The sequence below is a fragment of the Tubulanus polymorphus genome, unplaced genomic scaffold (genome assembly GCF_964204645.1).
Source record: "Tubulanus polymorphus unplaced genomic scaffold, tnTubPoly1.2 scaffold_21, whole genome shotgun sequence".
NCBI classification, from domain to species: domain Eukaryota; kingdom Metazoa; phylum Nemertea; class Palaeonemertea; order Tubulaniformes; family Tubulanidae; genus Tubulanus; species Tubulanus polymorphus.
The window spans coordinates 104,511-127,315 of NW_027437430.1; the positions used below are offsets into that span (position 1 = coordinate 104,511).

Below are 22,805 nucleotides of genomic sequence, written 5' to 3' on the forward strand. Positions count from 1 at the left end.
TACAATACATATTAACGGAAAAACAGGATCTCGTGGCATAATTGAATTTATTGATTGATATCTACATATCTGTTAAAATCAAACAAAATGAACGAGAATACGAAAGTCAAATGAAATTTTACTAAATGCCATGTTTAAGTCTGTATTTACAATGAGGCTATGACAACGGCATAATTGAAAACCTTACCAGAACATTGCTATATACTTACTGCATCATCTTAGCAATTCATACTAAATTTGAACAATATGTCTTCAATGAAAAACCTTCATTTCGAGGAAAAATGTCAATGTAAATGTCTATGCTAGTTCAATTTTCAAACTAACACAAAGAATGAGTTCTTGCCAACTAAAATGATTTAACGATCTTTCATAATCATATTTTGTTAATTTAACAATTTCATGACCAAGCATTAAGAGCTTTTGTTTGCCTACATTATGAAACCGATTGATACTAATTGCAGTCTATTATCTATAAATGTCTATAGCGATGAATAACTACTTTTCAATTATATATCATTCATAGTAAAATGATTTGCATCACATCATTAGCAGTTTGTACAGAAAAAGTGATTTCGAGTACTCGTAGTTTTAACAAATAGAAATTTGTAAAACTCAACAATTTTGGGACAACAATATACAAAAAAATTATTACGAATCACGGTTAGAATTTTTGAAACATCCCTCACTTTCAAATTCTCATTTATGTACATGTACTAAGATTTGCGCTCAACTAAGTATCATTATATAGCATACGGTAGAATACCTAGGTAGGTGAAGCTGTGACTACAAAAATGATGACTGATTCTTTTTTTTAACAACAGAATCCATCCTTATCAAATGTCTAGCATGAAAATTGCCTAATGTTGCTAATTGAACAAACATATATCCATGTTAAATTGACTAAGCACATACGGTACATTTTGTACACATATATTTAACACAGATTTTCTGTGGACTTAATGATGTGATTCGGATACGTAGCTACAATAGTCACACACAAATAAATAGTAAATAGATCGTATCACAAATTTTAGTACTAGAAGATAAAACGGTCTTCAAATTAAACTCATCAATATTCAAGGAAAGATTAGTCAGTAATATAAGTAAAATACATATCATTGGGATCGAATAAAATATGATTTCTTCACTGAACTATTTCGGGTTAACTTTCCCCTTATATCCATGGTAAGGATTATCAGTACTTCTGAATTTAGTCTATCAATCCAAGAGCACAAGCTCACTTTCCTATTGACCCTTCAGCAAGCTGAAGATCAGCCACATCTTAGGTCACGAAAAATCAATTCCGGGTAAACCCATTTCGAAGTAGTTCCATCTACTTTCATTTATACATCATGACTTCTGTACTCTGATACATACACAAGTATGCATCACACAAAACCCGACGTGCATACGAAGGCAGCTGGCGATCTTCTTTCAGAGACAATATTCGCTCATGGTTATCATCAGCCAACCATTCCGGAAGCTCTTGACAAGGTTGAACTTCGGGAATATTATAGCCATGTTCTTGCCCTATAAGAACAAATGAGACACTTTATATGCATGTTACAATCTTTATTTGTATCGTCATATGCTCAGTTATTTCTAGCCAGTCTTAGTTAATTTTTTCTTAACGCGGTATTTACCCATGCGATCAGCCATGCTGTCAAAGAAAACCCACGGTGCTTTTCTTCCTGGTCCACATTTAACAAACGCTACGTAGTGACTAGTCTCAATACAAACAACGGCAAAGAGCTCCATCATTTCATGGTCAATCTGTACATTACCATCCCCTAACAGTTCCTTCTGCTGGTTGAGAAAATCTTTGTAAGTTTCCGGTACTATTATTGGCCGAGAAATGTGTTTAGTACGTTCTGCATGCCGGCTGTGGGTCTGGAAAAAATAGCACAAGTCTAATAATTGAAATCTGAAAGAGAGTTCAATTATCCTGGTACATGAAAATTCTTACCAGATTGAAACATTTTCCACAAAAAGATGTCTTCCCTGAAAAGTGATTGTAACACTGCTTGCATTCACATTCAGCCAGACATCCACAGACTGCACACTCTCTAGGAGCTAGAATGAATGATAGATGACTTTATTACTTAGAATGCCTATTCCATATGTCATAATACTAGAAACCAGTATCATGAAACTCACCATTCATCAGTATATCGGTGATATCCAAATACAAACTGGGGACAATACGCTGATACATTTTGTAATCCTTGCCAAATCTAGGCATCTGCAGTATCAAACAAGATGGTATCTGAAATATGAAAGTCATAATTTCTTAACTAAGCAAATTCGATGAATCACCTTTCATTGTAGAGCATTGCATAAAAACCTCTCATCATACCTCAGCTAATTTGATATCAGATTGCAGAAAAGACAAATTCAGAAGTTGCTGTGTTGTAGGCAGGACAATTTTCTCATCTTTTTCAATGAATAACTGGTAGAAATACGATTCCTGTCCAGAGCTGGAAATAATCACTAAAATCAGATACACACAAAGAAGAATGGCACATGTATCACCTTATTAAGTTATTCATCAGTACCTCAGTTTTATCAAAGGATCTGCTTTCAATGTCTGTTGCAATAGTGAATTGAGAAATTCTTCTGGATCTGCATGAGAGACACATACATACAAAACATGTTTCCTTAATTCATTAATTGAACGATATATTAAATTTGTCTGACTGCTCACCTTTTTCCTCACCCATCATGCCATTGACTGAACTGAGTTTGTCAAGAAATGTCCTCAGTTTTAACAATTTGTCGGCTCTTACATAGAAAAACCTATAATACGTAATGTAACGGTGTAAAGAGAGAGACTAAGCTGGTGAGGTCACCTGTTGATCAGAAAATGAACTATTAGTACACTCCCATTAGTAATGGGGAATGAATAATGGTGTGGATTTCATCTGTTCCACTCAGTGAAGACATCAATTTTCCGTATCAAGCGAAATATTGGCAACTGAATCTATCGGTGTAAAAACTCACTTTCTTAAAGGATTCACAATCGACTCTCGGAGAACCTTTTGTATTTCTTCATACTCGTCTAAATCAGTAGCCTTCTTTGGTCGATGAAGAATTGTATCAAATACTTGCGTAAATGCAAACATACTAAACAATGTTGCATCCAAGTAACACGAGTTATGGTGACCCTGTAGACCTTTATTCTTCCCACAAATATTTGGCAGGTTTTTTTCAACTGTTGGTGGTGAAACATTACCCGGTATGTCTGGACTTTCTTCACTACCAAAGGCTGTAATAAATTTTATATTCTCAATTTTACACATAGCAGTAAATGACACCTGAGACAGCAAACAGAAGGCGTAATTCCTTACTTGGTTCTCCAGTTCCATTCAGGTTTTTTGTTTCCTGGAAGCGTGGGTCCTTGCGCACTTTATTTAGATAAACAAAAAATCCTTTCTTCGAAGGACAGCTAAAAATACGTCGGCCATTGAATGTTCCATCTAAACATGCAGCGCATTCTTCTTCCTATCAAAGACATTCAATTCAGTTCACTAATCCTAATACATATATAAGTCATGTAAATAGCGACATTATCAAACACAACTCACCATTTCTAGTCCAGCCACTAGTTTATTACGATCCTTCGCCTCTGGTAAACAACCGATCCATCGAATAACCCCGTAACGCGGAGGATTCTCTAAAACCTCGACCACTGATCCAATCTCTAAGTCCGCAGTATTCGAATTCAGTGATGTATTTTTTGGGGCCGATGAATCTGAATTTTTACGCGATCGCTCTGATCTACCGTTATAAACGCTGTTACCATTATTTGTGACGTAGCTGCCCGCTACAGAATGTTCAGAACGGTTTCTATTAGTCGACGTATTATTACCATTCGACTTTTTATCTGTACTTTCACTGCTACAACTACTACTGCTACTACAAGAAGGTTCTACAATTTGCGGTACGTCTTTTAACAGCTTCGGTTTGTAATGTTCTGAATTTGGGGGATAAACCGGACTTGTATTCTCGGGACTGGAAGAATCTGTGAGATCACTCAAATTGCTAATTCCACTAATATTACTAATGTTACTTGGACTTTGCGATATTCCTGAAAGTCTACACATTCCATTTTCATGTTCCAACGTGTCGCTGCAGGTGTCTGAAAAATATACACATAAACATAAGTAAATGTAAATATAATTTTTCACTGTAATGATGAGCCCAATACAAACAAGACGCGAGAAATATCTTTTTACTGGTACTTACCATGGTTCATATCTATGTATGAAGGTCTAACTGGTTCAATATCAGCTGTCACAGTGTGAACATTTTTGGAATTGGAATTTTTCAGAACTGACGGTCGAGTGGCATTGGGCGATAATGGAGAACGTAGCATCGGTTCATTTGTCTCTGGTAATCCGTCATTACTAAACGAAATCGCCTTTTTCTTTTCAGTTTTGATATGTCCACTTCGTGTAGGTGGCAAACCTTTACTGTTACTGCTGCTGCTGCTGGAAGACTGAGCAGAACTAGTTTTACTATGAGAATCAAGTGAACTAGCGCGTGTTTGTTGCAATGACCTTTTCTGATCTCGCAGCACATCAGTTTCCTCTTTGCCCGTCTGTTTGCTAGCCATTTTAACAGCTAACGTAGGACTCATAGCATTAGTGTCATTATGATCTGAAAATGGATACCATTTAGAAGTAGTCTTGTAAAAATTAATAACTAAATTGCATAGACTTCATTTTTAGAAAAAAACACCCAAAATCGGAAGAACAGGTAGCATATATGTTTCTAAAGTTTCTGATTTATATAAATCGGGGGTGGGTCTAAAAAATTGGAAAGCAGGTCCAAAAGAAGTGGGAGAGCATTCCTTGGATGAAGCAGCCATGCCGATAGATCCCCTTGGTGCTAGTAAAGAAATATACACCTGAAAAGATGCAATTTCTTAAACGATAAGTGTCATATTTACAGGTTATCATGATCTTTGTCTTGACAAAAAGGGCAACTTAATGGGAAGGTAGAGAACCAGACCTCCGAACGTACTCAGAAGTATTATGCCTGAAACATCAGAACGATATGCTAGCTGAACCAATGTGCTTCTTCTGTCCAATTGTGGATATTTAATTCTGCTACCAGCTTAAGATTGGTATTGGTCTAATTACAATCTCAGCCTTTGACTATCAAATACGTATATTTACAGGTTTTTTCAGATTTTTGCCGTCTGTCATTCGGCTTGTGTACAGAAGAATAAGTATTAAATCCACTGGTGCCCGAATCAGAACTAGAGCTTTTGTCATCACGTTTCAGTTTTGGACGCGTTCGAGGTCTCTCAAAATCTGAATGAAAAAAATATCATAAATATCTTCTGTTAAGAATAAATACATGTATTAGAAACACCTCAGTAAAATGGAAGACTTTTTCCACTAAGTTTTCTTTTTAATGCTCAGAGGCTTGTGTGAAGCTCATATTACACGTACAATGAATGATTATCAACAGGTTTAACTCAGTAAATTGTCACCAGGTATAACTATAATTTTTCCATACCACAGAAAGAAATACTGTAGTCCATGAAGGAAATAAACAATGCGAACCTACTAGTGATCTGAATAAGGCTCTGTGGGTTGAGGGACATACATAGGAAGTTGTAGAGTAAGACTACTCAACTTTCTATATATGTTCCTCAACCCACAGAGCCCTATTCAGATCATTGGTAGGTTCACAGTGTTTATTTCCCTCATGCAGGAGGGAAGTCAGAGCACTCTACCACCACTAACATTGGAACGCGTTGATGAGAACAGTGACATGACTTCAAACCCATATGCCGTGACACTTCAATGAAAGTGAAAGTATATTTTTTAAATTTTATGAGCATTTTGAAAATCTATAGCACAAAACTATGTATAATGTACGTCACTCGGGGTGGACTTTGAGCGCTATATTTGACATTCAAACCTGATAAAGGCTCGTCAGTCAACTGTTGATCCTTCATATTACCAGTTTCTTCCTCTCCAATAACAACATAATCATCAATGCTTTGTGGTCCTATAGCGTAGGTACTGGTGCTTGTATCGAAAGTCTTGTCTTCAAAATGTGTCGAGGTAAAAGAATCAGGAGACCTATAGCTTCTAGATAGATAATTCGTGATCTTTCTATTATTCATATCTTCATCTTGGTGTCTGCTTCTATGTTTCATATCTTCATCTTGGTGTTTGTTTCCATGTTTCATATCTTCATCTTGGTGTTTGTTTCTATATTTCATATCTTCATCTTGGTGTTTGTTTCTATGTTTCATATCTTCATCTTGGTGTTTGTTTCTATGTTTCATATCTTCATCTTGGTGTTTGTTTCTATGTTTCATATCTTCATCTTGGTGTTTGTTTCTATGTTTCATATCTTCATCTTGGTGTTTGTTTCTATGTTTCATATCTTCATCTTGGTGTTTGTTTCTATGTTTCATATCTTCATCTTGGTGTTTGTTTCTATGTTTCATATCTTCATCTTGGTGTTTGTTTCTATATTTCATATCTTCATCTCGGTGTCCATCAGCTTTTCCATCCAAATGATCCTGACTTCCATTGTATTCTGAATGTCCATCCATCTTGTTTTTACTGCCTGATGAATTGCTGGATCTTTTAGTCAAATGAATGCTAGGCGAAATGTCTTCAGATCTTCTACTCTGATGTTTGTCACCGAAGTGATCATGTTGAAATCTAAGATCCGATTTGTCACTGTCACAATTCGAGTCATACTGATTTCCTATTCCATTTTGTTTCAAATCCATGGTTAGAAATTTCACAACTTTTTCAAAGGAGTTACTCATAAACATAAACACAAATCCGATATAGATAATGAATTTCAGGTATAAATAGAGAATATTCCAAACAGTAAGTACGAGAAATGAATTCCAGTTCCAAAAGATTTTGATAATCCCAGCTACAATATTACAAAGTAATATGTAGACACGCCAGAAAGGACTTATAAAGAAGTAGTCCACAATTAACATAGCCAGCACTGAGTGTTTCACCACTGACGACTGAATAACTGTCATGTGAATATTCGCCGTATTCCTAGTGTACAGGCAAATAATGCAAGTGAAAATCAATACGGGGTAAAACCCAAGGTTATTTATGTTCAAAGGCTGCATTATCTAAGTATTCACAATGAATATTATTAAACGCAGTCATTCAGGATTATTATGTGGGTTGAACAAGACCCATTTCATGAACTGATACTTTTCATCAACCACGGTAAGCTAATAACACATAGAATCAAGATATATACGTTACCGATGAGAGGCATTTTCACATGAGTGGGTGGATTTAAAAATTCCTCTTCTTTCATTAATCCCATGATTGGTACGAGCGATGCATGATCAGACTTAGTTTTAAACAGTTGTTGATCTTTGTATTTTCCGGTTCCCGACCCGACCGGGTTGTCCTAAAATATCGAAATGATAAATACCCAAGTCTTATTCATTTCCATAAATTACATGATATACATTTATTCAGATATAACAGATATATGGAACAGATAGAACAGATATATATTAAAAAAATATTTAAAAAACATTCATTTGGAAAAACCTTCTATTTCCCTGATTCTCAACTCGGTGAAATAATTTCAGTCCTAACAGATTGGGTTTACTGTATGAAAACTTGTATACTTACAAATTCGACACCGACTGTGACTTCATCGGGTACATCAGGCAGGTATCCGATCCAGCGGACTGTACCGTATTCCGGGCCTCTATCGCTCAGCCAAACAACGCGTTCATTTTCAACTAACTGATGCTGTCCAGTTGACCGCATTGCCATCGCCATAATTGGTGATGTAGCCGATGGTGGAGTTGCTATTGATGTAGTTGAACTGATACTAGAATACTGAGGAGTAGAAGGTGATGGTGTATACACAGGAGGAGGTACCGATGGCACAGCTGTATGATGATGATGATGGTGACTGTGCTGGTTTTGTCCGGGTCCACGGAAACGCCGGATTTTTGAGATATTCACGAATATTCCACTGTCCGGTTCACACATGAAATAACGTTGACTCGACAATGTTCCATCAGTCGTTCCTCTACCTTTATTTTCCTGAAATGAGAAATTCAAAATTACTGTGTAACTCAAGGGTTTTTTTCATAGATAGGGGATGACCCATTCCGCGGTATCGCTGCCTTAGCTTTGAAAGATAGAAAACCACTCGCAATTATTCAATCTATTAAATGTTGTTTATTCAATGTCTTACTGGAAATGATATTATTGCAGAGAGAATGAATACACGCTGAGTATCTGCGTTATGCTACTGATAATAATTCAGGCAGGAATTGATTAATCAATGAAACACTACTGGATCATCGAAATAACAAGAATAGATTGAAACATCCAATAGTCCGTTCCCTGACAAAAATGTTATCACTCCAGTTGGGGGCTGGGCATTAATTGATAAGTTTTGTTTGCAGAAATATTGGCAGCCACAATAATCCAACCTCCATCTTAATTGATAAATGTATCGACTGTTGACTTTCTTGCCTGGCATTTTCCTATCGTTTTTGCCCGTTCGCCACATTTTAGTAGCCATAGTGAACGTTATAAGTATTACACTCCTTTAACTGATCAGGTGATAAAACCCAGATCAGAGCATTTGCCAGTTGTATTAGGCGAGGCAATTAATTACCAGAAAACAAATGTGTTAGAAACAGCAGTAAGAATTTTACGAAATACTCAATCACTGTAATTACGAAGATTATTGAAGGGAATGAACATACCGCTACGCGAATACCATTGCACCAAACTATCACCCTGCTGGATTCTAATCTAAACTGTAGAATGGCATCAACAAAAATGTCATGTCAGACTTTGATGAAATCGTGTTTCTATCCCAGATTCATGTTTACATTTATGCTCCTAAGAAAGGTTAACCATTTCCAATACAGCAAAATCATCAAAAGAAGGCTGATAATACAGTACCAGCTGTCAGTATGGATGAGAGTTGAAATTTAACCTTGATGGGAATAAATGCCTATAAACTCTTCTTCAGTTAAGTTTCCTGGATACAATAAAAAAAGAATATATCACCATTATCCGAATATCCGAATAAGACGTGGATTTCGTTCCATTGCGACGCTAAGACTTTATAACGTTACCATAAAGAATCTACCAAAGATGACAAGAAAAGTTTTTTCAAAGAAAATAATTGTTTTGATGAGTGTATGCGAGTACTCTACAGAATAAATGAATCTATTCAACTCTACGAGATATGACGAGGTAGAAATTTGGATAAGAAGAGCTGAATGAAGCTAGAATCGACATTCCACAGATAAAGCTGCAGCTGTGCCAGAATAATTCCAACAAACAGTTCGTTCTCATCAGTGTGAGAAATATGGAAAAATACAACAAAGATTAAATGTTACAAAGACTCTGACATGACTGTCACAACCCAGTCACAACCCAGTACGGTACAGCATTTTCTCCTACAACAACAAAGGTGTTATAATGAATAACCTATTCAATCAAAGATCATATTTTGGAAGGTACTTGGAAGGTCTGATGAAGAATTTTGGGATGGAGAAATCTCAATCAGAGTGTACAAATACCAAAAATACCACAAGGTATGGCATAAGGGGGTTTGAATTTGTGCTGCAACTCGGTAGAATACTGTCATCTGATATTAATCAGCTGCCGGAAAAACATCTTCAGTGCGTATTCTTCCGCCTGGATTTCGTAACAGAATGAAAACAAGCTAAAGCAAACAACAAGCACGCTGCGCAACAGAACATCCTACATTATACTCTCCGCTCCTACTTAGGTAGGTACTTCAACCTTTCCTTTACTCATGAATTCATATCCTTTGACCTCAGCGCGAGGATGTAATAAATAAAACATTATGACCTCTCTACCTCGCTTTTCACTCTACCTTGAAGGTAAATACAGTCTGTTTATATGGACATATATTAAAGGTTGCCCGTGCTGATGTTGGAATGATACTTCCAGCTGGTGGAAATGCTGAGAAATCATACCGCAATGGATTCCACCGACGCAAACTTTTTGACGTCAGATGCAAGGTGCATTTCAGAATTCTATTGGGTGAGAATGATTCAACCTTAGTGAATTCTGCCAGATGTTCATTTTAATACTGTGTGGCCTACCGTAAAGCACATAGCTAGCCTTTATAGGAAGATGGCAATACGTCTAATAAAGTATCTATGACATTATGTATGTTACTGAGCCTTCACCTCAAATATTATTCCAGAAAATATATATTTATATATATATACAACAGATATAGATTTTAAAAACTTATTAGTTTATAGCTCATCCTACATTTTCCATAAAATCCTTCCTGATATAAACTCTGATCATGTACGGAATCCCACAGCTCTGCTGTGAATAGGGACTACTCAGTGGGTTGATGAGATATCATGTAGCCGAGACATTTCAAATAAAAGGTCGACGAAAGATTTCTAAATAGACTTTAAGACATTTAAGCGAATGTGACAGTTAATTTGGTGAGAGTATCCGGTATGCCTGGTCAGCTCAACGGTGGCTTATCACCGCATTAGTTCTGTCAACAAACCCTCGTCAGGACTTTCTCTTAATGGAATTTGCGATGGTTGAGACAGCATTCATACAGCATTTGATTTTGCACTTCAAAGAGAAGGCAAAACTAGCAATTAATCATTAATCATCATTGGCATATTCCTTTGAGCACTCCAGTCAATGTGCTACCTTAACTAATATCAATATTTCTAGCTAACTGCGGTTTGTCATTCTTGTAAAAAATTGAAAATATTGATGCCACTATTGATGCTATTGTGTTATAGAGGATCCCGATGATGAAATCGAACAAAACCTTCATAAACCACAAACATTATCAGCAAACTGAGTCAGAGAAAACCACAAAGGTATGGTAAGGATCAGACCCAGACATCATTAGTAATATATGATATATTTTTAACCTGGGCCAGATTTGGCCCGTGCCCAATTAGGCCGCGACCGTCCGTTCACAGTGGTGCCAAATGGGGCCGTGTGTGTTTGATAGACTAAATTATGCCCGACAAAACCGTCGGACCAGGCCTGTGCCACATTTATTGGTAGAATTATTCTGTGTGTATGCAACTTGGTTCTGGAAGTGACTTTTCCGCGCTTCTAATTACATCTATTTGATAGCATTTATGAGTTGAGTGATTTATAGGTGAACGCATTCTCTTATTACGCATGGGTCAAATTTGACTCGGGCCTGGTGCAGGCCAGTTTGACCCGGGCCAAATAGTTTCCGTGTGATCGTGATAGCATACATTCATTAGCACGTAAGCAAGATAATTAACACGCCAATCAGGTCTCGTAAGTAATTATCGAAGAACCATAGGGATTGAAGAAATAATTAAAAACAAATTATCTTATCAAACTGTCTTGGTTTGATATGAAAGCTAGGGACCTTTTAATCTAAGAGAAATCATCTTTGACTTACGCTTAATCAATAACGAGTTCAGAAATGTTCAGCAAGTACTAGTCATTACATTTCCTAACTGGAAGCATTATATAATGAACATCATCTGTAGGAATATTCCTAATTATAAACTGTACAAAGATTCAATTAGTAAAGTAAGAAGCGCATCTGATACCCAGATGATTCCTACCAATCTAAAGCTGTAATTCTACCATCCTTTACTGAGCCTGGCCATAATCCACAGCCACTCATATATTGAATATATGACAACTGGAAATTTGCCATAGTTCGATGTTTTTAGCAGAAACAGAATCAAGTCATTGCCTGAACCGCTGTAGTTAACGCCTACACACAGACAGGCCTACATCTTTACATATCAATGACACGATAATTTTTAAACCGGTTGTCGTATCATGGAAACCATGCCATAATTCGAAATTGGTGATCGGCATTAAACAAACAATATGGCTGTTTGATGAAAACAGATGATTTTGAGATGTACGTAATTTGTATGCAGAGGAGATAGATTACGCTTTAATGACTGCAAATCAAATCTCATTGCATCCGTAATGATAAATAGCCACATGAATATTTGAACACAACCAGCAGAGGAGACTCTTAAAATAGAGGCTTATGGCAAAAATCATGATATATGTCTAAATCAGAAAACTTTGATTCTTATGATAAAAGTTGTTTTAGGTGGAGTGCTCGGTGCTAAAAGCAATTATTTTCAGCTGCTTGGGGAAAAACTAATGATAGACTTAAACTCAAAATAAATTGGGGAATAGTGAAAATTTATCGTTAAATTCATTATAAATCAGTTTAATAATTTCTTAGGTGTAATCCACACTAGCGAATGTTGCTTCCATGCTGGTTTTACAATGAAGCGATGAACAAGAATTCTGTACAACAAAACGCCAGCAGTAAACTATGTTATCCTTGGCACACACAGATCTGTAAGTTATATACAGCCTATACCTAAGTAACGAATGTTCAGCACCGAAGCTTATACCTTCCTCGTATTTATATATACCTGACGTACTGCTGTATAGGAACGGTACATAAAGGTATTTGAGAAATTGTGTTACTGAATAAAATGTATGATGCACATAGCATATTTGCATGTACAACATATGTAACTAAAAATACAATCAAACTCTGAATTAAATCATGCACTTAGCCAAGGTTATACCCAGCAATATCAAATTATGTATTGGCTTTTGAATATCTTATTTTCATCGGTAAGATCTTCCGAAATAGCATAATCAGGGGTAACCCCGAGAACTTAAACTCATCACAATCTACTTCTGAATTTGATGTCAGACTTTCAATATTTTTTGATATGGTACCACACTAGCCATAAAACTATTAGCAAAGCAAAAACTGTTCCCGTTATCATAAACCATCGCTTAAACTGTTGATGAAATGATAGATGGTACAGGATTCAAAAACAATTCAAGCATCATGCAGCATGGAAATCATAAGCTATAGGCTACAGCCATATAATTAAGAAATAATGTTTTTGAAACAGAAAGGTTCTACACCTTAAAACTCACCAATAGTTCAACACCAAACCATAAACCCCTTATTCCTGTCAAACATCCTTTGTATCGAATGATGCCCGAAGCGCGATCTGGTAGGTTTGGGTAATGTAATATTGAAACAAAATCCGAAACCAGTAAATTCAGTCCTTCGTCGAGCCATTGCTGGTCATCAAACACTTTCACTCTATCTGCACATGTACTGATAGATGCCAATAATAAATACTGTTCAAATGTTATCTTCGACACATCGTTTGGTGGACAACTTAATATAAGATTATCAAAATCTAATGACGCGAAGTATGAAAATCCGATCTTCTCGTGTTTCTTGGTTTGTTTATCCTCGTAATCTTTCCATAACGTTCCCGGTAGTACGGTTATTTCATCGCCGGCTTTTTGTCGTGATAAAAATCCAGTTTTTTCCTTCTTGTTCGCGATGTGTTCTTTTTTAAGAATATAACGAGGTCTCTGTTGTGTGTCTGATGCCATTTTGAGGGTAAACTATGAACAGCCATAAGATTAATATCCTGATTAAAGTAAAGCGGTGTACTAATAGTGAGTGTGGGAGTGAGTTCGGCTATCAGACTGAGTGCTTTATCAGAGTTCTACATCTGAATGAAGTGCAAGACGTGTGTCGTAGACAATCCTCTGCCTGGTTCGTGTGTAGCTCCTTACTTTTTTATAGTTAATTAACACCGGTCTAATTACTCCTGACACTAATCAATTATTTGTAAGCAGTAAGTGAAAATAATATATCTAAACACGATAGTACACACCTTTACACCACTGCATCAACGTGAGCACTCATCCGTAGACAACATCAACATCATCAGCTGCTGCCGGGGTATCCCGATCGGGGATTCCCTTCAGCCTTGGTATCATTTATCACCTACAGAGGCAGCACCTGACGGTGTCTATGAATACAGTTTAATAATCTATTTCGATGTTTAAAAACCTGTATTTTGTAATTTTTGTGTTGTCCCTCTTACCTGCTTACTTACGCAGAGGGTTGCTCGTGGAGTAATCATTTGAAATGATTACTCCAAGGTTCAAATGATTACTCTAAGGTTTAATGTAGATAAAAGAAAACCAATCACACCAACCATTTGGTAATGATTACCTGCAGCTTTCCCACACTAAGAACATTTCACAATTTTTCCAACAAAACTATTTATTACATATCATGTATATATAATAAGTTCATAAATCATATTACAATAATTTCAAATCTAGTTTCATACAATATCTTTGACCGTTTATATCCAAATATCTAATCAAGATTTTGATGTAATCTGAATCTTTGAAGAATTTGTTAAACTACATTTCAAGCGAGCACAACTACGTATGTACAAGATCACAGAGCGATGAAAACTAATGTCCATGGCTTCCATCTAGATAGAACCTCAAACCACAGTATCCACAAGTATGATTACCAGGTTGATCCTGAAAACAGTAATATACCATATGAAGCAATACTCAACGCTTATTATATAATTTCAGTGGATTTCAATAATCATTCAGTGGTCTTATAACATACCAGGTTGATAAAAACTTTAGGATGACCAAGTGGGCCGCCACCACCATCGCAATGCACTACTCTCTCTGTGCATGCCTTTGGAGGAACCTCAGCAATTAAATCTATAGCAAAATTCTTATTGACCTAATGATTATGAAAAAAAAGAAGAAAAATGAACAATATATCTAAAATAAAAATTTAACAAACAAAAGTATTGCAGCAGTTTGTTGTCGGTCTAAGATGTTCAATCAGCTCAACTTAAAAAGGCATCCTTTTAACTTACCACTTTGCTCTTTCCATCATTGAATCTTGCTAGTCTCCAATCATTCTGCTCAAATTTCTAAAACAGATTACTTATTGTCTTTATACATTGCATAAACAAATTGTCACTAAATCAAGAAAGGCCCCGAGAATTTTCACTTTTCCTCCACTCCAGACAGACGTAAAAGTCCAACAACCAGAGCAGGACAAAACTGTCGGTCAAGAGAGACAGGAAGAAAACTCCACCACCAGATCCCATTCCCCAAAACTATTTGATAGATTAATCTCATTTCATGTATTTTATTACCTGTCCAGTGTGTATTTGGAAATCTTCCCCTGACTGTGACTGTGTAGAGTATAGTAATTTGGACCCTCTGTTGATCATAGGCCCGAATCTAGAAAAATATCGAGATTTTGTAACGATGTTGCCTAAGGTCGCCATTTTAGGAATCGCTAATTGTAGGAGCCGGACAACTGGAGTCTCCGAATAGCGGAGGGCTCCGACTATTCCCACATCCACTACTGCCAACTTCCGCTCCCTTCCAAGGTCACGTGGACATCGAGAATCGTTTTCTCGAATTTCTAAGCTTTTTTCGGCTTAAAATCATTATTGAAAATAGATAGGTAAATTAAATTTATCAAATAAATACAACCATCCTAGACGTGGTCGTTACGGTAGTGAAACCACTCAGAGAGAATGACTCTATAGATATATATATATATATATATATATATATATATATATATATATATATATATATATATATATATATATATATATATATATGTTGGTTAGAATAAATACATTTTACTACACTAAGTATCGACATAAACCGTTCTAAATTATGTTCGCGATCCGCTGATTGTTTTGTTTTCCAGAATATTTGATTTCTTGAATCATCTAAGATGGTAGCGTCAGTTGATATAAAGAGTGGGCAGACTGTCTTGCTGTTGTGGGGTGGAAAGGAATCTCCGCCAGAATCGATTAATTCAGTTGTGTCTGAGCTAAACAAGAAGGTTGCCGCAACTGGTAAAGTACAAGTCGAGCATGTCGAACGGTTACACCTTTGTAAGTTTAAAGCACAGACTAGTTTTCATATAAATGAACTGTTGAATGAAGGAGTCATTGATTTATAAAATAATGTTTGAATATTTTAGCCGCTCATAAAGACTCATCATTTGACGTCGCCCTGTCCGGCTTTTTACACCCTGCATCTGTGATACATGATTCGGATGTTCTTGTTGAAGTTGCACGTATTCTCAAACCTAGCGGATGTTTTTATTTGAGGGAACCTACCACTGATACGGATGGTGACAAATTGAGATCTGCTGAAAAGTTAGCTTCTTCGTTAAAGCTAGCCGGCTTTGTCAATGTATCCAATGTAAGTGAACAGGCATTCAATCATATATATATATTAACAGTAAGAAGTGTCTTGTAGATATGCATTTATGACATCCAATTTTATAGTTGTATTGGTTTAGAAATATTTGGGTATGCTTAAGGTAAAGAATCTATTAATAATTTAGTTAAGTCTTAAGAATCTATTTATAATTTACTTAAGGCCAGCCGCTTATCACTTACACCAGCAGAACTGAAGGATATTCAACAGGCTTTAGCATTAACATTAGATGTATGTTTAACTCAAATAAGTGGTCAAAAGCCCGCGTATGAGGTTGGAGCGCAGACTCGGTTGAAATTGTCGTTTGGTGCCAAAAGTAAGTTCATCATCATTGAGAGATACACATTGGTTTACTTAACTACATCATTCAACTTACTAATTGATACATGTTTTTGTAGAACCTAAAGATGTTGTAAAGACTGCCGCAGTTTGGTCACTTTCCGCTAATGATGTCCTTGATGATGATATTATTGATTCTGATGCACTATTGGACGAGGAAGATCTTAAGAAGCCTGACCCAAAATCTCTAAAAGGTTCGGAATAATTTCCAAAGACCTAACCGTGACTTTTTGTACCATATATTGTATTATCGTCTTAATCACAGCTGAATGCGGTCCAAATTCTGGTCGTAAGAAAGCATGCAAGAACTGTAACTGTGGTTTGGCTGATGAATTAGATGCAGGAGGAACGCCTACACAAAAAACACCTCAACAAGCATCTGCTTGCGGAAGTGTAAGTTCATGTTCCAATATGTGATGATCTGACTGATATTTCATTTTGATAACACAAATCTTTAAATTTTGTTTCAGTGCTATCTCGGTGATGCATTCCGTTGCGCGAGTTGTCCTTATCTTGGGATGCCGGCTTTTAAACCTGGAGATAAGGTTACACTCAGTGAAAGGCAACTGAAAGCTGACACATGAACAAAACCATATTGGTTCATTTACGATGTAATTTGAATAGCCTTAATAACTGTGATCCATAGAACTGATGATTTTAATGTATGAATTACGCTTTGATGTGTCGAATAAAATTATTATACACAGACTCCTACTTTAACTGTACACGGTACTTGTCACTTGTTAAACTGCTCAAATCGATGAATTTTACTATAATTCATTCGGAAAAACCATAGAAATTTCATGTTTCTCAACACGAATATTCTGTTCATCTCAGTGAAATATTTGCAGTCCCAATAAAGCAGTCTACTGTTATAAACGGCATTTCTTATGCCAAGAAAAATGACAATATTCGCGTATTACCTGGTTATGCTGGTACTCATTACTGTATGAACGTACATCTAGTCATATTTGATCCTTGAATTTTCAAATTCAGAAATTGAACTGTTTAATTATTGAATACAAAGTACTTTTTTGTACTAGTATGGAAAAGTTTCCGTAAAATTATAATAATAAATGATCCTTCATTTATCATGACTGACCAATTTGTGTTTAGTAGAGATTTTGTAAATCCTTTGCACGTGGATAATAAATTTAGTACATGTGTCAAATTAATTACTTGTCATTACTCGGTTTTTTTCATAAAAGATGCTAGATTTGATCAAGTTTTCCTCTCACTGATGATCCCAATATCAAAGCATTAAAAGCGGCCATTTCTTTCAATCCTCTGAGCAGATCTGTTCTGGAGTCCCTTCAAGGTTAGCCATAGAGATAAAACGAGAAGTATTCAAATAGGTGGGAATTGAAAACATTTAATACAATAAATTTTAGATGAACTGTTATAGCTGATTATAATTCTAATAAATTGAAAAGCACAATACGATATAAACTTAGTTAGATACGGAATAATAAAAGGTGATATAAGCCTACTGATATGGACATTAAATTAAATTAAATAGCTCGAGGAGCTTTTTAGGTGAAATCCAAGATAGAAGTAATTAGGTTTACTCATTAATACCATACTGTCCAGCAGAAAGCTGAGTCAAAAGTTCGATAGCCATGCTTTCTTGACGTGACATGTCACCGAGTTGTAACGATTCAGTTATCTGCTGCAGCGTGTCACCACGCCCTGACAGACCTGAATTCTGAATATTTGATACTTGGCCTATTTGCTGCTGCGAGTTTGTAAATTGTTTTAGATGGGCTTGACCGTTCGCTGAGACGTAGATCTCTAAAACATCAGCAGGAGCAATTGGCGGTGATGAAGACACCGTTATATCATTAACCGGTACTGGAATACATGCTTCGCTATTTACATTATCTTGAAATTCCAAATTTGATTTTTGTGCTTCCAAAACTGGTGTTGGGATGGCACTTGAAAATTGAATAGGGTATCCATGTATAGATTGCATGGAGATACTTGGCTGATTCAGTATATCGCCGCTTGAAGTTAGTATACTCGATTGATCCCGAAAGCTAACTATTCCAGTCTTATCATCACTAGTTGATTGTTCAGTTGTTAGAATGTACTGACTCGTACTGTGATCGACATCAGTATATTCAACAGTCATTTGTTCGTAAACAGTTTCTGGAATAGGAGTTGTACATGTGGTCGCATCTACTTTCATTTTTCGTGTCTTCGGATCGATTGAAAGTATAACTAATTCTGATGGACTTTCTTCAGGAAACATCTGCTTAATGTGTGTCTCTACAACATGATCTATACGTCCGGTGTCCTGTACGCTTTCATTAAAGTTATTCCGATTGCATTTCTTTTTTGAACTTTTCACATCCGATTCACCGCTGGCTTTTCGCTTTTCTTTTATGGGAATAATACGAGCTCCTTCGGGTGGGCTTTTCAAGTCGGAATCACGTTCATACAAACCGGCAAACACCGACATGGCGTTCAAATCCTTATTCTTCACATCATTACTGTGTTCGCTCAGCAAATGCTTTTTGAGTTCTTTAGCATCATTAGTACCGTAGCTACAATCCTTTATCTGACACGGATATATTTTCATTCCGGCATGTTTACGGGTGTTCAATATGTGTTTTCGCAGATTTTCATGCGTGTTGCAGGCGAATGTGCAGTAAGGACATTTAAACGGTTTACTGCCGATGTGTATACGCATGTGACGCTGTAGATGTGTACTATTTTGTGCTTTGTACGGACAAAACTGGCAACTATACTTCCTTTCACCTGTATGAGTACGCATATGTCGAGTCAACTGATTTTGACTTTTACCCGCGTAGCAGCATTGATCGCACAAAAATGGACGCTCATTGGTATGAACGCGTTGATGAATAGTCAAATCGCTGACGGCTCGAAAACGCAGTTCACAACCTTCGTAAGGGCATTCGAGCTCCTTCATACTGTGTATTTTCATATGATGATTCAGTTGCCAGACATGGATGAATTTAGCGTCGCATTTTGTGCACTGTTTCGTACGCGGTACTTTCTTATGTACGAGATCCTGATGACATTTCAGAGTCCACGCTTTAGAGAATGTCTTTCCGCAGTCTTCGCAGATCAGGTGCGTCAAACCGAGATGTATTTCAAGATGGCGTCGTAATGACGCGGCCGAGGAAAACGTTTTCGCGCAGAACAGACAACTGAATGGCTTGCGTTTTTCATGGCTACGTAGATGTGGAATTATGTTAACCTTTGCCATCGTTTTTCCACACTCGGGACACGTACATTTTGTAGCCGATCCTTTCGGTAGATTAGCTATGAATTCCTCGTATTTACTTCCAGTATCAATAGTCGCCGTTTCGTAAATTTGACTTTCATGCGATAAATTATGCATCATATATTGTTGTTTACTGCCAAGTTTTTTCCCACACGTTTCGCAAACGTACAATTTTCCATTCCTCTGAATGCATTCTAGTAAGTGTTTATGTCCTCTAGAGTTGGAGTGGGCGTCGATTTCCTTTTTCCCGAACAAGAGGATGTCGCAAACATCGCACTTTTCGCTAATATCCACATGACTAGTCAGTAAATGCGGACGAAGGTTTGAATATTTAGGAGTAATAAAATTACAATACGGACATTTATGCTTGGTAAGTGTGTTAGGTCTCGTGCTCGTATCTGCTTCTACTTGTTCTTCATTATCTTCAGCCTCGACCGGTTCGTTCTCGTCACCTCGATAAAGCTTACGCAAAGACAACACGGCCGCTGTTTTTGAAATATGCTTCTTCGTTTTCTCGTGAATTTTCAACGTGAATTTATCGCAGTACGATTTCTTGCAGTAAATACATTTATACGGACGTTCTTTCGTGTGGCGACGCCTCATGTGAATCGCCAGCGACGATCGCGAACTGAACTTTTTTCCGCCGCACGGAATACAAACGTTCTGACGTTGCGCGTTCAACAGCATCATCCGAACGTGCGAGTGTTTCGAAAGCAGGTGTCGTTTTAATTGCGTCACCGAATGAAGTTTCAAACGACACATCGAACACGCGACATCCTTACGTCGCTCGCGAATTATGACGCATCGTTTCTTCGAAGTGACCGCGTTGATGTGCGCGTCGGTTTGAACGTGCGCCAACATTTCGTCGTTATTTTTCGTCTGGAATTGACAAACCGTGCACATCTGCGGTCCGATCAGTTTCGACGCGTTATCCACGTGTTGTTTACTTTGTAAATGCGTCGTGAATTCGATCGAATGATTCGAAAACGATGTACAAATCATACAACGAAACGGCTTCGTCACTTGAATGAGATAATCATACGTTTGAAATAGCTTTTCGTTTTCCTGCTTTTTCATGACGGCTCGATTCGTATGATATTGACTGACTAAATGAGCGCCCATTGACCTCTCGCTGCACATCGTACGATTACAAACGCTACAGAAAAATTGACGCGCTTTCTTTTTAACGGTCTCTGATTGTCGTTTCGTCGCACTTTCTTCTGCGTCATAAGTTTGTGCAACTTCTTCTAACACAACCTCATCATCTCCCTCATCATCATCATCAACATTATCATCTTCATCAGTTCTGAAATCATAACCGTACAATAAATAAGAATTGATAACAGAGGTTAGATCCACGACTACCTTGGATTTAATGTAACGTAATAGTCATTTCGAACCTAGAATTTCATTCCAAATCGGACAATCTATTAAAGTCATGCAAACAAACATATTTTTGGTCACCTGAAGTTCATTGGTGGAAGGTTCCACAGTCCGAATTTAAAAATTGGATGTTACTAATTCAGTAATTTTAGAGGAAACTTTCAATCAATTATGAAAAGTTGGTGAATACAATGAACAAGAGTTCTTTCTAATATAAATTAAAACTCACTCCGCTGGTATTTTTCCACTCGATGCTCTCAGGCTCATTCCTGGCTTCCATTTTCCACCAGTATGTGCTACAGAGAAAGACAAAATGTTCATAGCAAGAGATGTTAAGTGTATAAATCACAGGGTGGTGGCCACTTCTGTTTAACTTGATTTTTTGCTGACATGTTGTTTTCCCTGACTTGATCTGCTAAGAATCCAATCAAATTACACAGTCAAATACGTAAGACATAGATGGCAACTGCTTTTACACAGGATCTAGCAATCTCTTCATATTTCCCTGATTTTTAGCTTTTTTACCAAATTTTTTATAGAAAAGAAAATAATATCCCGACTTTTCCCACATTTCCAGGTGGTGAAGTGGCCACCCAGAATCATCGGTTCAAAATCAAGACAAGACATATTGAAAACTCACCTCTAGGAGGATGAGAACCAGGTTTCCATTTGCCACCGGTATAAGTATGAGGTGGATAATTGCTATTACCGACATCATCATCATCAAAATCATCTTCACCTTCGGACGAAAACTCGAATTCTGATAAATTCTCCAATTCCGAATCGCTATCAAACGCTAAATTCGTTAGCAAATTCGTAATCGGCAAATTAGTATCCGACGTAATACTAGACAAGCACACGGCCAAACTCTTAGAAAAGTCCGTTTCTTTTTTAGTCGATGTCTTTGTCGTATCTTCTTTAATGGATGACTTATGCTGCAAATCTAGTGACATCAAGAAGTCGGTGAAAGTTCCCTCTTCCTCGGCGGGAAGACAAGCATCTGATGATCCTTCATCGAGGTTATCGCACAGAACTACCGGTATATCCGATTGGACATCGACCGGTTTTTTATCGTCGTTCTTTTTACGATCATTTTTCGCCGCGGAATCCTTGACGCAGCCGACCTTCTTGTGCGATATGTAATTATCTAAACCAATGATGGTTGCGTGACATGTCAAACACATATGGGTGTCCTGATCCTCCATTTCGATTTCTGAAAATTTAATGAACATGGAAAATGTATGAATGATGGAAGTGAACCCACCCAGTTCCAACCAACCAGTTCAGTTCAGTTGTATTTTTTTGGTCTTCCAATTTTTTCTCCCTTATGTCTTTCAGCCTAAAAAGGTCAATAAACCTCAAAGACGAAAGACTGGACGATGACGGTGCTGGTTATATCATCATTGCATACCTTATAAACGGGAATAAAACGTTTCGCTGAATTTCCTTTCGTTTATTCTGAAAAAAGTTTCTCTGACATTGACATTGTATAAAGTTGTTATTCACGAGCTGTAATTATTTTCTAAGAATTTAACTTCGATACAATAAATATTTATTGAATTGGATTAAACTGTTATAGATAGCATACAGTAGTGATGGCAAATTATTTGATTTCATAATCTTTTAGTTATTAAATCAATGAGAATAAATCGGTCTGAAATTGATCCTTTTATCATCGAGGAAACATT

At 36.9% G+C, this 22,805-nt stretch overlaps 4 protein-coding genes across 17 annotated transcripts; 1 reads left to right on the plus strand and 3 right to left on the minus strand.

Annotated features, from left to right (window-relative positions):
• Positions 1–30: 30 nt before the first annotated feature.
• Positions 31–13,819, minus strand: LOC141914449 (ubiquitin carboxyl-terminal hydrolase CYLD-like). Of its 3 annotated transcripts, XM_074805643.1 has the most exons (15): positions 12,984–13,819; positions 7,650–8,072; positions 7,269–7,419; positions 5,181–5,318; positions 4,246–4,659; positions 3,585–4,138; positions 3,348–3,501; positions 3,001–3,265; positions 2,705–2,796; positions 2,556–2,622; positions 2,357–2,477; positions 2,158–2,266; positions 1,967–2,073; positions 1,644–1,890; positions 31–1,530 (listed from the first exon to the last, which is right to left on the minus strand). In XM_074805643.1, the coding sequence occupies exons 1-15, from the start codon at positions 13,455–13,457 to the stop codon at positions 1,340–1,342; spliced, it is 3,507 nt and encodes a 1,168-aa protein (XP_074661744.1). In that variant the 5' UTR covers positions 13,458–13,819; the 3' UTR covers positions 31–1,339. The 3 variants fall into 3 exon arrangements, with proteins under 3 accessions (XP_074661744.1, XP_074661745.1, XP_074661743.1); XM_074805644.1 differs by lacking the exons at positions 7,269–7,419; positions 7,650–8,072; positions 12,984–13,819 and adding an exon at positions 5,977–7,021; XM_074805642.1 differs by lacking the exons at positions 7,269–7,419; positions 7,650–8,072; positions 12,984–13,819 and adding an exon at positions 5,935–7,021.
• Positions 7,178–17,635, plus strand: LOC141914454 (anamorsin homolog). Of its 11 annotated transcripts, none has more exons than XM_074805658.1 (12): positions 8,055–9,436; positions 9,512–9,589; positions 9,678–9,786; positions 9,938–10,064; positions 10,802–10,882; positions 12,265–12,383; positions 15,625–15,814; positions 15,904–16,127; positions 16,308–16,461; positions 16,544–16,678; positions 16,750–16,877; positions 16,955–17,635. In XM_074805658.1, exons 7-12 carry the CDS (start codon positions 15,652–15,654, stop codon positions 17,066–17,068), a joined length of 918 nt encoding a protein of 305 aa, XP_074661759.1. In that variant the 5' UTR covers positions 8,055–9,436; positions 9,512–9,589; positions 9,678–9,786; positions 9,938–10,064; positions 10,802–10,882; positions 12,265–12,383; positions 15,625–15,651; the 3' UTR covers positions 17,069–17,635. The 11 variants fall into 11 exon arrangements, with proteins under 11 accessions (XP_074661764.1, XP_074661763.1, XP_074661762.1 ...); XM_074805657.1 differs by having other exon boundaries at positions 8,055–9,431; XM_074805656.1 differs by having other exon boundaries at positions 9,512–9,786.
• Positions 14,130–15,236, minus strand: LOC141914457 (NADH dehydrogenase [ubiquinone] iron-sulfur protein 6, mitochondrial-like). The gene is made up of 4 exons (XM_074805668.1): positions 15,053–15,236; positions 14,768–14,824; positions 14,506–14,628; positions 14,130–14,411 (listed from the first exon to the last, which is right to left on the minus strand). The coding sequence occupies exons 1-4, from the start codon at positions 15,185–15,187 to the stop codon at positions 14,340–14,342; spliced, it is 387 nt and encodes a 128-aa protein (XP_074661769.1). The 5' UTR covers positions 15,188–15,236; the 3' UTR covers positions 14,130–14,339.
• A 209-nt stretch (positions 17,636–17,844) lies between the features above and the next one.
• On the minus strand, positions 17,845–22,585 carry LOC141914448 (uncharacterized). 2 transcript variants are annotated; one of them, XM_074805641.1, is made up of 4 exons: positions 22,529–22,585; positions 21,758–22,330; positions 21,347–21,413; positions 17,845–21,040 (listed from the first exon to the last, which is right to left on the minus strand). In XM_074805641.1, the coding sequence occupies exons 2-4, from the start codon at positions 22,320–22,322 to the stop codon at positions 18,049–18,051; spliced, it is 3,624 nt and encodes a 1,207-aa protein (XP_074661742.1). In that variant the 5' UTR covers positions 22,323–22,330; positions 22,529–22,585; the 3' UTR covers positions 17,845–18,048. The 2 variants fall into 2 exon arrangements, with proteins under 2 accessions (XP_074661742.1, XP_074661740.1); XM_074805639.1 differs by lacking the exon at positions 22,529–22,585 and having other exon boundaries at positions 21,758–22,518.
• Between the last annotated feature and the right edge of the window lie 220 nt (positions 22,586–22,805).

Coding starts and splice junctions, on each gene's coding strand:
- LOC141914457 (XM_074805668.1), bottom strand. CDS start 15,187: ATGGCGACCTTAGGCAACATCGTTACAAAATCTCGATATTTTTCTAGA. Junction 14,825..15,052: donor TCCAAATACACACTGGACAG/GTAATAAAATAC, acceptor AATCTGTTTTAG/AAATTTGAGCAGAATGATTG. Junction 14,629..14,767: donor ATGATGGAAAGAGCAAAGTG/GTAAGTTAAAAG, acceptor CATAATCATTAG/GTCAATAAGAATTTTGCTAT.
- LOC141914449 (XM_074805642.1), bottom strand. CDS start 6,985: ATGTTAATTGTGGACTACTTCTTTATAAGTCCTTTCTGGCGTGTCTAC. Junction 3,266..3,347: donor GAATGGAACTGGAGAACCAA/GTAAGGAATTAC, acceptor AATTTATTACAG/CCTTTGGTAGTGAAGAAAGT. Junction 1,891..1,966: donor GTGGAAAATGTTTCAATCTG/GTAAGAATTTTC, acceptor TATTTTTTCCAG/ACCCACAGCCGGCATGCAGA.
- LOC141914448 (XM_074805639.1), bottom strand. CDS start 22,349: ATGTTCATTAAATTTTCAGAAATCGAAATGGAGGATCAGGACACCCAT. Junction 21,414..21,757: donor TGGTTCTCATCCTCCTAGAG/GTGAGTTTTCAA, acceptor CTTTCTCTGTAG/CACATACTGGTGGAAAATGG. Junction 21,041..21,346: donor AGTGGAAAAATACCAGCGGA/GTGAGTTTTAAT, acceptor TTATGATTTCAG/AACTGATGAAGATGATAATG.
- LOC141914454 (XM_074805663.1), top strand. CDS start 15,652: ATGGTAGCGTCAGTTGATATAAAGAGTGGGCAGACTGTCTTGCTGTTG. Junction 15,815..15,903: donor TGTCGAACGGTTACACCTTT/GTAAGTTTAAAG, acceptor TGAATATTTTAG/CCGCTCATAAAGACTCATCA. Junction 16,128..16,307: donor GCTTTGTCAATGTATCCAAT/GTAAGTGAACAG, acceptor AATTTACTTAAG/GCCAGCCGCTTATCACTTAC.